General features: G+C 37.7%; 1 protein-coding gene across 8 annotated transcripts in view; it reads right to left on the bottom strand.

Moving 5' to 3' along the window:
* Nucleotides 1-13882, bottom strand: part of ninl (ninein-like) — a 35889-nt gene that overhangs the window by 14038 nt on the left and 7969 nt on the right. For 4 of the 8 annotated variants that reach the window (XM_081351846.1, XM_081351840.1, XM_081351845.1 and 1 more), the window contains exons 5-17: nt 10148-10214; nt 9865-10055; nt 9626-9781; nt 8283-8450; nt 8009-8145; nt 6799-6939; nt 4976-5150; nt 3123-3233; nt 2948-3037; nt 1653-1800; nt 1494-1562; nt 1286-1407; nt 728-1086 (exon numbers count right to left, since the gene is read on the bottom strand). In XM_081351846.1, coding sequence (XP_081207972.1) covers nt 728-1086; nt 1286-1407; nt 1494-1562; nt 1653-1800; nt 2948-3037; nt 3123-3233; nt 4976-5150; nt 6799-6939; nt 8009-8145; nt 8283-8450; nt 9626-9781; nt 9865-10055; nt 10148-10214 — 1934 coding nt within the window. Of the gene's footprint in view, nt 1-727; nt 1087-1285; nt 1408-1493; nt 1563-1652; nt 1801-2947; nt 3038-3122; nt 3234-4975; nt 5151-6798; nt 6940-8008; nt 8146-8282; nt 8451-8918; nt 9044-9625; nt 9782-9864; nt 10056-10147; nt 10215-10362; nt 10936-13882 lie in introns of those variants that run through there. The other 4 variants (XM_081351847.1, XM_081351842.1, XM_081351843.1 and 1 more) reach the window with 3 other exon arrangements.

The raw sequence follows: 13882 nt of genomic DNA, 5'->3' as shown, positions 1-13882 counted from the left end.
GTAAACCATTATTTTTAACATTATCATAAATTATCAATTTTTATTAAAATCATTAATACATGTCAACAACAACATGTTTACAAACAAAATATATTTTCTTCACAAAAGTATTTGCATTATGGAAATGAAAACAGATGCTGTCGGACGATTGATTTATTTTTATGAGCTGTAGTAAATCAAAAATAATGGTCACAACACACAAAAAAATAATGGTCTTAAAATAGGCAACATTTTATATTTGCAAAAAATTGTTTTAATTAAATATATATATTTTTTATGAGGGGGCAAAAAACATACAAAATAAAGGCTGATTTATACTTCTGCGTTGGACCTACGCCGGAGCCACTACGCTGTAGGCAACGCGTTGGTTTTCATTTATACTTCTGCGTCGTTGTCCGGACCTTGTTGTCCAGAGGGAGCATGTGAAACCCGAGGGAGCGGTCCTAGCAGACCAATCACAGCGCTTGCGTCCGCGTAGAGTTGACACGTTGTTACATTTTTGGAGAGGTGCACGTCAGGGTACGCCGAAAGGTACGTGCGCTATACACAGCCTACGACGTAGCTACGGCGTAAGTTCGACGCAGAAGTATAAATTGGGCTTAATACCCTGGTTTCTGAATTCTTCTATCTTCTAGCTCTGTTTTTTTTTTTCCAAATATATACTTCTAATGTCTACAATATATGAGCAGCACCTAATCCTTTACCAGACCATTTGAGTAACACTTACCTAACAAGCAGCACCTCCTGGTCCATCTTGAGCTTGAGTTCTGCCTCTAGCTGATCTTTCTCTGAAGTGAGGCGCATCACGATGTTACTGATCTCACGAGCATAGTTCTGCTCCAGTTCTGCCTGTTCCCGTTGAATTCTTCGTTCTTGCTCTTGACCCCAAACTCCTCCTGCAGTCTTACCCCTCAGCTCTGCTTCCAGCTTTTCAACAGCCTGGCGCGTTCGCTCTGCTCGCTCTTCCGCCTGAGCCTTCAGGTCCTCCAACTCACTGATCTCCATCTTAAAGCCCTGCGAGATGTCCTTCCTTTCAACCTCCATATTCTGCCGCATCAGCTCCATACTGCGCTCGTAGAAATTCACCTGTGAACAAAAAAATTAAGACTATAAATCACTTTCTCTACAGCTTGTTAACTTTTTTGCCCGTCTTTGGTTTAGAAGCATTTGCATATCCTAACTTTTTCCCCTTCAGCTCTGCCTGTTTGAATCTAAACTGAATCTACTCTAATTTGCAAAGGGTACTTTGGGTAATTTATTTAATATTTCCATGGTTTGCCTGTACCTTAGTCTCCAATTGGATCTTCAAGTCCTGAACCTCTTGCTCGTATCTCTCTTTCATCTGCTCCATGGCCAGTTCTGTCTCAATGCTTACAGACGGAGCCAAGCTCTCCAAGGAGCCCAGGGCTGAAGAGACACACCAAATCAAGCCATGACCCATGTGTATGGATATTTCATTCAGAAAGGATAACTTTGTTTTTATTATTCCTCACCATTCTTGTCAGTGACTTGGAGCGTTTTTCTGACCTGACGAGATGTACCCTTCTTCATTTCAGGATCATCTGTAGAACAAAACAGATAGGTTTAGATGTTTACTACAGAGGTTAAGCTCGATAGCATGAAAGATGTGTGAGATCTAGATGTTTGTTCACCAGAATCTGATTCAGTGGTTAATGCTCTTCGGCTTGACCAGTCATGATCCGACAGGCTGCCCCTGGATCGTCTGGCTCTCCTTCCTGAGCCCTGAGACTTCAACAACTCCAGCTCTGAGCACAACTCGTCATTCCTGTCTTGCAACTCCTGTATTTAGTGGGGCGGAGACACAGAGTCATTTGCACAAGTAAAACTTTTTTTCTGCATTTCCTGAAACAAATCTCCCAAACATATGTAAAGCGGAGGTGAAATGTGTTTTTCTTTGAAAGCATCACCAAATGAAACAATTACAAATGGCTTACTTGCTGTTGTCTGCAAATATTTGACACACACGGGTCAAATATATTGTTATTTTAAAAATATATATTTTACATATTAAAATTAACTTGATAAAAGGTTGTTAAAAAGATGGCAAAAAACAAATGCATACTTTAAATAGCAACATTCCCTCATTTCGGTTTTGTAATCCTATAATAGTATAGTTTTCATTACAGAGTTGTTAAAAACATTGGACAGGTTCAAAATTCTTGTTTCATTTTGTTGACTTATTAGTCAAAGGTTTATATGAAGGGAATTTTGGATATCTCCTTTTGTCGCTCCATAAAAAATAAAATAAAAAAAACATTTCACCATGTTTTCGGGAATAACGTTGTATATGTATAAAATCAAGCAAATGATAAATGAACAAACCCCTGTGTAAAAACCTTCAGAAAATAAATAGAAATAAAACTAAAGTTTGGTAAATTTCAGTGATGCTCTGAGGAAAAAATATATATATTTTGAGAAAATGGTCCTTAAAGAAATGCATTGTACTCTAATCTACCGGTAAAAATACAAAGTGCAATAAAATAAACACTTGAAAGTGTATTTTGGATTTTTTCTTTGCACTAGTCTAAAAAAATGACATGAAAAGCCAAATAGACCAAAATCTCAAAATTGACCAGTGCAGAAAAAACATAAATGTCTTGCCTTAAATAAGAAGCCTCATGGGTAAAGTCTCTACCTTGTTGCTAAGCTGTAATTTTTGTGCATTAGAATACACTTACTAAGTTTTTTGAATGGTTCCTAGGTGATTAATTACAAAAGAGCAAAAAGTCACAAGAGTAAAAAGTAAAAGCACACCACTCCTCACAATTAAAGGCGTCATTTACAACACTATGGATTATAGGAGAGCTGGCATAATAACCAAAAAAGGACACTTAAATACAATGCACAATGACAAGGCTGACCTCACCATTCACTCTAGACAAAATATCCACCAACACGCCATAATCACACACAGGAAAGCTCATACCCTGCATTGCTGCTCGTACTCCTTAAAGATCTCTGAGAAGTGCTCCTCTTGATTCAGCAGTCCTGTGCCATTTGGATCAAGGCCACCGTACTGTTCAATAAAACAAGCATAGATCAATTATCATTATTGTTCTTAAAGAATGAAACTCATGATCTTCAGCATATAGACGTCTCACCCTGTCCTGCAGCAGATGCTCTAGATCCTTCTGTAGTTTCGAGATGGTGCTCTCCGCTTCAGACAGCTTCTCCTTCAGAAGGCTGACCTCCTCCTCCAAACGACTGTTCTCCTGTAACACAGAGCTAGAGTTATTTAACCTGACACCACACTGACATGCTCAAAGAAACATACACCTCTAACCATGACAGATCACCTCTTCGTTGAGTCGTGTTCTGTAGCCAAGAACAGAATCATTAAGGGAATTAAAGGAGGCATGCTAAGGGAATTGTAATGCAATTTATATATTTTATGAATAATGTTATGGTTTATTTAAATATAATTCCCCAACTTGAATATTCAATGGCAAAATACAAAATTGTCGGATGTGTATCTTGGTGAATAAGACTCTTTGTTCCTGCACAATTTTTATTTGTATGTTTCATCTTTTAAAAAAATAAATAAAATACTATAATAGGATTACAAAACAGAATCATCGAAAAGTTAAAGCAATTCGTTTTTGTTTTTAAATCAAATAAATATTTGATTTTATTGAGAATGGGCAACTACGTCATAGCGCAGTGCATTCTGAGTAGCGGCGGCCATCTTTTAGGACACGGCTGTTGTAACTCCAAGAGGCAGTTGGTGGCGGTAATTCTTAGTTTTCCAAAAGAGGTTGTATAGAGTAGAAGAAAAAACGTAAACAAACACACATGGACCGTGCGAAGATCAAGCTCAAGGTTATCTAGCGAGAGAAACTGAACAAGGAAGCAAAGGAGCGATACTTAGAGAAAATAAAGGCAATTAACGGGCTCGATCCGTACGAACACAAAGAGTGGTCGACTGATCTGAACAAGCTACCTCGTGAGAACGATTATGACAGTTTACAATGCAACATGCGTTCACCATTCTGTCGTTTTTCTAAACTGAATTAGCCTACTTCTAAAATATACCAATATACTACCGCAAATACTAATATTCCTGCTACTCTACGCTTCAAGTTCTAACCTCCGTGTCCTAAAATCCCACAATGCCTTGCGTTACTGTGATGCGCTGACGTCACGATCCCGCGCTCTATTGCCGCAATGTTGCCTTATTTTCTACTGTACAGGGAGTTTCTACAAACCCTCTTAACCATAATAAAATCAGTGTAAAGCATTACCTTCAATGGTGTGTTGCTTTAAACAATGCTGGCAACTGCTATTTAAACAAATGAATTCAACTATGTTAAAAAATAATGCATTATTATTTAATAATAATTATTAATTATTTATATTAATAATAATATTTGGAATAAACAGTTCTTCCATGAAGAAACAGTTTACTAGTAAAACTGTAGGCAATTTCTTATTGCAGCCAAACAAAAAAACAACAACATGGTGCTTTTGTAAAGAAAAATTAACAACAGCTATTAGAGACACTCATAATTCATCAGTCAGAATGATTCGTTTTATAAAGTTATACACTATCGTTCAAAAGTTTACTACCGTAAAGGAATTGCTTTCTATGTTAATATATTTTTAATAGCAAAGCTGAATTTTCAGCATCATTACTGAAGTTTACTCCAGTGTCACTTGAGAAGACTCCAGTTAACCTTCAGAAATCATTCTAATATGCTGATTTATTGCTATTTTTATGGAAACAGCGATATATATAGGATTCCTTGATGAATAGAAGGTTCAAAAGAACTGAATTAAAAAATATATATTGTTATAACAGTTTAAACATTTTACTGTCACTTTTGATTAACTGAATGCATTCTTGCTGAATAAAAACAATAGTTTTAAATGCATTTTAAATGCAACAACCTAACAGAATACTGCTAATTATAATAATAATAACAACAACAATAATAATAGTGACATCAGTGGTTACCTTAGCAGCAGTGCAAATGTCCTCCTGAAGGCTAACATCCTGAGCCTGAAGCAGTTCTAGCTCCTCCCGGAGTCTCTCCCGCTCATTCTCCACCTGCTCTAGAAGAACCTCGCTTTCATACTCAGATTCACTCCTCAGTGCTGTAAGTTTATCCCGGAAGTCCTGCTCCAGGCCCCTGCATAATTTAAAAAACAAACAAAAAAACACTGTAGAGCCCTTGCATGTCTCTTTATCAGATATGATTATAGCTGTGTCCAAATTCAGGGTCTACATCCTTCGGAGTACTCATTTGAAGGATGTTACGTCACAGCGCCGCGACGAAGGCTGTCCAAATTCGTAGGATCCTTCAAATGCGGCCCACAAATACGTCCTCCTTTTCCCCGAATTGGAAGGATGGGTGTGGTGGATCCTTTCCCGTCCTACCTATCCCATAATTCTTTTCGGCAGAGCGTAATGGCGGACGAAGCGAGCGGTAGTGGAGTGGGAGAGGAGTATGCTTTTCGATTTAAGTTTTTTAAAAACTGGCTTTTCAAAAAAATATTTTTTTTCAGTGGTTTAATTTTTTTTTTTTTTTTTTTTAAGGAATGGCCAAAGCTCAGGCTTGTCATGTATTTAACTTTTCATTCTTGAATAAGAATTGTGAACACCCCCATACTGAGATATAATTTAATTTTCACATTAAATTAAACAAAGTTTTCTTATTGTGGGATCCTTTATGGTAATACATATGATATGGTACAACTACAGTGCAATGCAAATAGTAAATATAAGATAAAGTGAAAGGTAGGCTAATAGTAAATAGTTTAGTCAATAAAATAAACAAACATACAGCAAATAAAATAGTAATGAAAAGTATAATTATATAATATCATAAGTACTAATATAATAATAATATATTGATAATAGCATATAGTTTATTTATAATACTATAATAATAGCAATAGAATATGAAATATCAATTACAGAATAGAAAATAAAAATAATAAGTTAAATAGTTAGTTACTATGAATAGTAAAATAATTTAACAGCATAACTATAATAGATTGATAATCGCAAGTGGTATATTATTATAATAACAATAATAAATAATGTAAATTTATACATTTTAACATATTATTACATAGGCTATATAAAATAAAATGACGCAACCCTGTCTCTTTTTGTTAAATTTCGGTTTTTAAAAGGTATAAGAAGCTACAAGTCAAGAAATAAAGTAAACGATTCAGTCAAACATACAGCAGGCTACACCGTTAAAGTTAAATAAGCCTAAATATATAAAGTTATGAAACTTCACTTTGCCCTCAGCCACAACAATCTGCCAAGGAACAAATTATAGATTTATGAAACCAAAGATCGCCTGTTAGATAAACACAAGACGAATTATTCTCACTAGACTGACAGCGGCGAACGTCTAGAAGCTCTAGCCGAGGCAAAGCTGTTCTCGGCGGGGTACATGAGCGCTGAGCGCCCGGTGATCCCTGGATCTCACAACTCCGAAACCGTCAGAAAACATTTTTAAAATGGCGCTCTCTTTATAAATAAACCACAGATTTGAGCTTTACACAACTACATTGTCGACTGAAAAACTCTTAAAACTACATTTCGTGACACAGTAACAGTAATATTTTTAAATTTCGCGGCCTTTCTCCTCTGAAAATATGTGAAAGAAGGGTAGGCTGTCCAAATTCACAAACACCGACTTCCGGGCTTTGCGGTCGTCGGAGGACCCCTCCTCCTTCAACCGGGTAGGAAGGATCCTAAGGAGGATGTAGACCCTGAATTTGGACACAGCCTAAATATGGACTAGAGGAGAGCAGCCATACTTGATTTTAGACTCATTGAGAGACTCCATGGTCGCATGGCGATCATCCACCTCTCTGACCAGCTGTAGGTTGCGGCGGTCAGCCAGTTCCAGGTCCGCCTTGGTTTTGTCCCTCTCCTGGCAGGCCTGCTCTGCCAGGACTCTATAGAGGTAGAACACAAAACCACCACACCATGAGATGATCATCCATTCTGATGCAACATTTGTCACAAGTAACACCTGTTAAGCATGCAGAGATGTTTGGAGAACAAAGTAAAGCCACTTTGTAGTCGTTTCACATCTAAGTGTGCTTTCACACTTGGTTCGATTGCCTGATCTGAACCAGAATTTGATTGCTCCTCCCCCACTGGATTGTGTTCACATTAACGACGACGCATAAACATAAACCGTTTATGTTTTCAAAGCATCAGCACATAATGGCACTTGTGTCTGTTTGCCGCAAATGTTCAAAAGAATGTGGGATCCAGCAGAAATGATATACATTCTCTGCTTGCAGTGCGTCACTAACGCTTGTCAGGAAAGTGAGTGAGACCACACACACACACACACAGTTTTATCGAATCACATGTCATCAATAGCGGTTTACCTCCGCGATGAAGTACGATTGTGTTCATATCAGCAGCAAAGCATACCAGAATTCACATGAAACGTACCCCAGGCCACTCTTTTTAAGCAGACTTGAGTACAGTTCACATCCAATTTTGTAAAAAATCATTCACATTATCCAAATGAACCGAAGTCTGACGTCAATCGCAAACATGTGCACACCAAAAGTGCTAATTTGAAAGCACACAACATAAAGAATACTGGTGAACACAGTACATTACATGTCCTCCAGGTGGAGACAAACTAAACAGCACAGACATTCAGGTGAATCTCATGAAGAGGCATTTTATCCCAAAAAATATTAGGAGTATTAAGATGTCTACATTGGGACATTACTTTCAGGACAATGCAAGCTCATTTACTCATTTGTTTAAAAAACATTGCAAAACCAGGTTTTTTATAGTAATACAGTAAAATGACTTAAAATAATGAGAATCATCATTAAAAACAAGTCAATACTAGACATTAATAAGAAATGGTAAAATTGTCCTGAAAATGTTACACTGCTAAATAAATAAATGCATAGATCCATACATACTTTGGTTTTCAGGTGAAATGTGATTTGGATGTTTCGACAGGCTTTATTTGATGTGAATAACACTCACTGTAAGTGGTTTATCTCATTTTTGTAGGAGACCAGAGCAGCCTGATGGATGCCGTTTCCACTGACCAGTAACTCATTGTCCAGTGCAAGAGTGAGTTCAGCCAGACACAGTCGCTCCTCCAGAGAGAAGTCCAGAGTCTGTATGCAGGTTCAGAATGAAAGACAATTCATGCCATGATTTATAGAGAAAAAAACATATGCAAACATTATTCAGCGTTTGTCATTATTCACAGTTTGTCAGTTCATCTATCTTAAACATCTAAGTAATCTATTACCTGGAGAATATCCCTGCTGTTGTGGATGCCCTCCTCCGTCCAGAGGGCGATGACTTTATCTGGGCTTGTGCATCCCGATCCATCATCCAGCCGGGTCAACAGCCTCTGACCCACCGTAGCCGACAGTAAAGAAGGGGAGGTGGAACGCACCAAACGTTCCTCAAGGGCCTGAGAGAGCAGCGGGAACGACATGAGAAAAAAAAAGACAAAACGATCCAGCAAAGTTCAGTATTCAACTGCGAGGAAAGCCGCTGAAAGGGATAAAAAATAAATTAAAAAAACACAAGCTCTCACAGTCCCACCACACAATGCACAATGCTGTCCTTGACATGCCAGAGCTAGAGCCTCAATCATGAACAAAATTATTTCACTGACCACTAATAAACGTCCTTCTGGTGTCGTAACCCTTAAGCTGGCTTAGCCTCATTTTAGCTCCAGCGACCGCCAAATATTCATGCAACTCGGCATTTGTTATCAAGCACTGATCACTGAAGCTGTTTTTCTCCTTAAAGGAAGCCTGATCTTTTAAATCCTACATTTTATTAACCAACAAATCTTGCATCCGAATAAGTGCCTAGCTTGAGTTAAGATATTGTTTTAAATATTTTTGGCTGGTTGTGCTTTCAGTAAAATCACCTCAGAAAGGTCATCACTAAAGGACTCCAAAATGTCTTTACATTCCCATGTAAAAACATTACATGCAGGAAGGAGGCCAGTTGTGCAGTACATCTCCTCAGCTTTGATTGCAAGTTTGGCCATTGCATAGCAATACAATCATGCTTTCCCAGAAACAAAAGAGAAAAAACAGGAGGCTCCACCTTCCCAATTAAGTTAATTGGTTCCAGCCAGTGCAGCCCTCAGTAACTTGGCTTGATGTTGGAGTTCTGAAATGAATCCTATTTGACAGTCAGGAAATAATTTAGCTGCCTCTTGTCTTTGTCAGCCAAGGAAAGCCATGGAAAAATTGGCAGAGGCTTTAGTTGTTGATTCTTTCAGTGACTTTTTCATTTTTTCTAATCAACAGGTGAGAGGAAAATTGGCAGATATGCAAGACTTCTGTACTTTATCTGTAACATTAACCTGCCAGTCTGGCATGCATAAAAAAAATTAAGCATTCCATGCATAACAACATATGATCAAATATATGTTACTATCTATCTCAAATAAAGAAACAATCACATATAACTGCTTCTTTCACACATTCACTTCATTTGTAGAGAAACCATGCAGCCACACTCTTGCATACTGGTGTCAGCGTTTGCAGCAGATTGTTTTGCCAAAGCTACAGTATGTTTATTTTTGGCTACAATCTGCTTTCACCATGACCTTGAAGTGATACTGACCTTTGAGATGGAGCGCTGTGGTTTGGGCCTGGCAGGGGTGGAGGTAGAGATGGGTGTAATGTGACGCTGTTGTGTGAACAGACCGCTCTGGAACTCACTGAGACTGACTCTCCCATCTTGATCCTTGTCTAGTTTCCTGAAAAGAGCGTCTAACTCCTGTGTACAGACAAACAGATATGGTGTTTAGTGACTAATTTCGTTGCTTATTCTACTCTGTACAGATTGTTACATGACCGTACCTCAGACTGTAAGTCCTTGAGACCAATGTGGTCACAGACGAGCGACAGCTCCTCACGGTTAAGTGATCCTCCGGCTCCGACCCCCAGCTCTTCCCATACTGCTCTCACCTGTCCATCTGTCACTTCATGCTGAGGGTTGGATGAGTGCTGAGGACTTTCTGTACCCTCTTGATTCCAGAGCTTCAACTGACCTTGGGTAAATGTAAAGCAGAAAGAATTACATTCATGTGCTGATCTACATGTAAAACGGCTCGATTCATTTAAAAGTTACACAATATAGTACCTTGTGCCACAAAATAGTGGTGTGTGGACTCTTTATTGCTTCCTGTGTCCTCATCTGATTTGAGACTCTGTAAATAAAGAATTGACAGTGTCACCATGAAATCAAAATGTACTAATCTTGTTGTTTTATATGGAATATAGTGGGATTTATTATAAATGATCCATGCACATCATTATATTTTTGCTTTTTTGCATTATTTTTAATTGTGGACTTACAATGGCCACCACTTGCGTGTGATCATGAAGCCCATGAGACCATAGGGCAGAGGTCTTCAACCCTGCTCCTAGAGACCTCATGCTTGTGATTTTCAAGTGATCCTGAAGAGCTTGGCTGCGTCCGAAATCACATACTCTCTTGAGTAGGTACTTATTTTGAATAAGAAATTACTTCACGATGGCTAAATAAGTGTGTTCTATGTAGTATGAGCATGTGTAGTGGAAATGTAATCCGGACATACTACATTCGCCATGTTGTCATTATCATGTGACCTACCAGTGTCAGTTATGTCGCTTCACTGCCATTCCTAAATCCTATCCAGTGGCCTCATGGGATAGTAAAGTGTCCATCGTATGCACACTTCAGAACCTCGCCAGAAATAGTAGGCCATCCGTATACTTTTTGCCTACTCTTTTATGAATACTGTGAATTCGGACATACTTCTTTTGTCACATACTGTTTTTCGCCTACTATATAGTAGAGAAGTATGTGATTTCGGATGCAGCCCTTGATTAGCTGATTCAGGTGTGTTTTGGTGCTCGCGAGTGCCCCCTTTGCGGTCGATATGCACCCTTAATGCACACTATGTCGCAAAAGTGCGGACTTGTAGGAAGACCGCGAATGTTTAGGGTGCCATTTTGGACAGGTCTTCCAGGTACTCCATTCATAATGTGCACATTATATATACTACATACTATGTATTATAATAGTATGCTATTCTGAACATCTCAATTGTAAACTTATAAAGAAGCATATCTTCTTGAATTGAGGTTTTGACTCTTGACTGAAATGCTGTTGAGTGAACGGATGGAGAAAGTGTAGCTGAATGTAGTACTAGTATGGTTGAGTGATCACAAGGAACACAATAGAATCATCATAAGGCATTCCATCCCAGCAGTCATTACTTCTGCAACGCTGGACGGGAACAACTAGCAGACTGAGGATACAAGCACTGAAGTAATGCTGTTCTTCACATCAGTATAGAAACACTGCATCATACTAAAACAGCTTAAACCTTGCTCGTACAAAGCCAGCTAAATCTTTCTGTAATGATGCAAAAGCGCTTACATAAGAGATGGTTTGGAGTCGGACCGAGTTATTCAACAGTTCCAACACTGAGAGAGCTTTAAAATCAGCTGACAAAAGACAAATGCAGTGAAATACTCAAATCTGTAAATGTGTCATTGTAAAGTTATTTGCTAACTGGATACTGCCCAGTATACACTGAATACTGTATATTATTGTTTTAATAAAATAGAATGCGAAACTGTATGTATTAGCCTATGTAACAAAAAATGTTGGTTGCTGTAAGCTGACTTCATTACACCAATTCATAGATACAAATAGAATTACATTAAATCATATATCTATAATCTATATATAGAGATCAGTGAGCATATCTGTAGTGAAATATAATGAATGAATTTGCAAGTTATTTTAATTTTACATGCTGTATTTCAATTATTTTAAAGGTGTGATGTACAGAACAGCTTATACACAAGAGTAGTTAATTATTCAACTTTCACAAACTTTATGTAATGCAAAAATGTGTAACGCAAAAATTAAACCATGTATAAATAGGTGACAGGAATTCATAATTTTCATAATTTTTAAATTTGGGTTTGTTGTTCACAATATAACTATTCTGTTTTTTAGGCTACTTCTGTGTAATGTTTCTGACTTGTGTGACATGTTGTATTAGAGAATGCCTGACTCGGAAAGCAGCAAAAGATGTTAAAAAACAATGGATGTCACTTCCACTTCGATTGTCACTGAAAGTGGAAGGTCAGGTTGAGCACTAATGGATGTAGTATCCTGTGCACTGTGGTAAATATAGTACAGTAGTAATCATCTTGGTATCAAGTCATCTTGGTATTCTAGTATACTGTGCACAGTAGTATACATATGCATACTGCACAACTGGTAAAAGCTGTATGGTAGATTGTGTAAACTTTTAAACAGAGAATGTACGGTGTGCATTTGTGTGCTAGTGCCATCTAGAGGTAGATTAAAGTTTGAAGCAGACAGTCACTGACCTGTAAAATATCTGTGGTTTGATCAATGTATGACAATGGTCAAATGCAGGATGCAAACAGGACAGAATACACTGATCGAAACGCTACACAGTTCAGCTTCCAGCAACAAAAGAATAAACCCAGCTAAATATGGGACAAGCCACAATCAATTACCACCAGCATTAAATTTTAAACAACATTACATAACTGTTCACAAACTGTTTTTCAGTGTTCCCACTGGGCAGGGAGCAGAAAGTATTGTATTATATCTCTCTCTCAGTCAATTGTAAAGAAAAAGCCACTTCATTGATCTCCGATAAGAAATTAAGTGAGGAACATCACACTTGTTGTCCTCAAGTCATTGTTCACTAAGGAAAGCCTTGAGATATGGAGGTATTTCAGCAAAGGCTAATCTCTAATTGAGGAGCACAAAAATTCTCCAACAATCAGAACAAATAAGACCCACCTTGATTACAAATTAATTAATAATGTTTCTCAGTTTCTGCCTGAAAAAAATACAAACATGTTTTATTTTAGTCAATGACGTACTCAAAACTGAATAATTTATGTGGCATGAAAAGGTTTGTGTGCAATATTCATCACAGCCGGTTGAATTATTTACACAAACAAGCAATGATGTTGCTCACATAAATGTTGTAAAAGAATATATGGATAGGAATCTGAGCTGAGGCCTGTGAATCTGTATGGCAAAAATACTGTGCGTATAAGTTCGAAAAGGAAAATAGCTTCAGATCTACAGGGGTGCTTTCCAACAGATTTGGCAAACACTCCATTGCGTATTTTTGTTTCCATTTAAAACGTGTTTTTGCAGCGGTAAACAATGTAGCCAATCACAGAGATGTTTGTTGATCTTTTGAACGCAATGGCCAATCAGAGGTCTTTAATTTAGTCAGAATCCACTCACCACTCAAAACGGCAAAGTTTTTGTTCAGTGCTGAGTTCTGCACGCTCGCGAATCCTCTCGTTAACAAACAAAGTATAGACACGGTGTAAGTAAGAGATTCATTGTGCAGTGTAGACAGCTTCATTGATTATAATGGAACTTTGTGAAATCGCAATGAACTGAGATAAGTGATGGATTTTTAGTGATTATAAAGGGAGCGATCTTTGCACGCTTTCGAGGCTATGTTTCCATTGGATGAAAGTTTTGTTTTTCATGCAGCTAAGAGGACCGACAGCCAATTATACACTGCATAGTTTCGGAAGTGACATCTGCGTATAAATTTGGGATTCACTCTTGAAAATTAATGATAATCTTTAGCATTTTTTAAGCTAAAAGAATAACATTTTATGAGATGGCTTAAAGAACTAAACAACTGTTGCAAAGTGGATTAAAGGTACTTTTTACAGCTTTTTACATAGTAAAAGTTACTAATACTTTTTTGTATTTAAGACACCCTTGTGAAACCTTAAACCTTTTACATAATACTTCAACTGTGCATGTTCATCAGATTACTTATCGAAACATGGTGAGTTGGATCCT

This window comes from Scardinius erythrophthalmus, assembly GCF_964197995.2.
Source record: "Scardinius erythrophthalmus genome assembly, chromosome: 21".
Lineage (NCBI taxonomy): Eukaryota > Metazoa > Chordata > Actinopteri > Cypriniformes > Leuciscidae > Scardinius > Scardinius erythrophthalmus.
The sequence above is the reverse complement of the archived record's forward strand: the minus strand, read 5'-3'. Positions and strand labels throughout refer to the sequence as shown.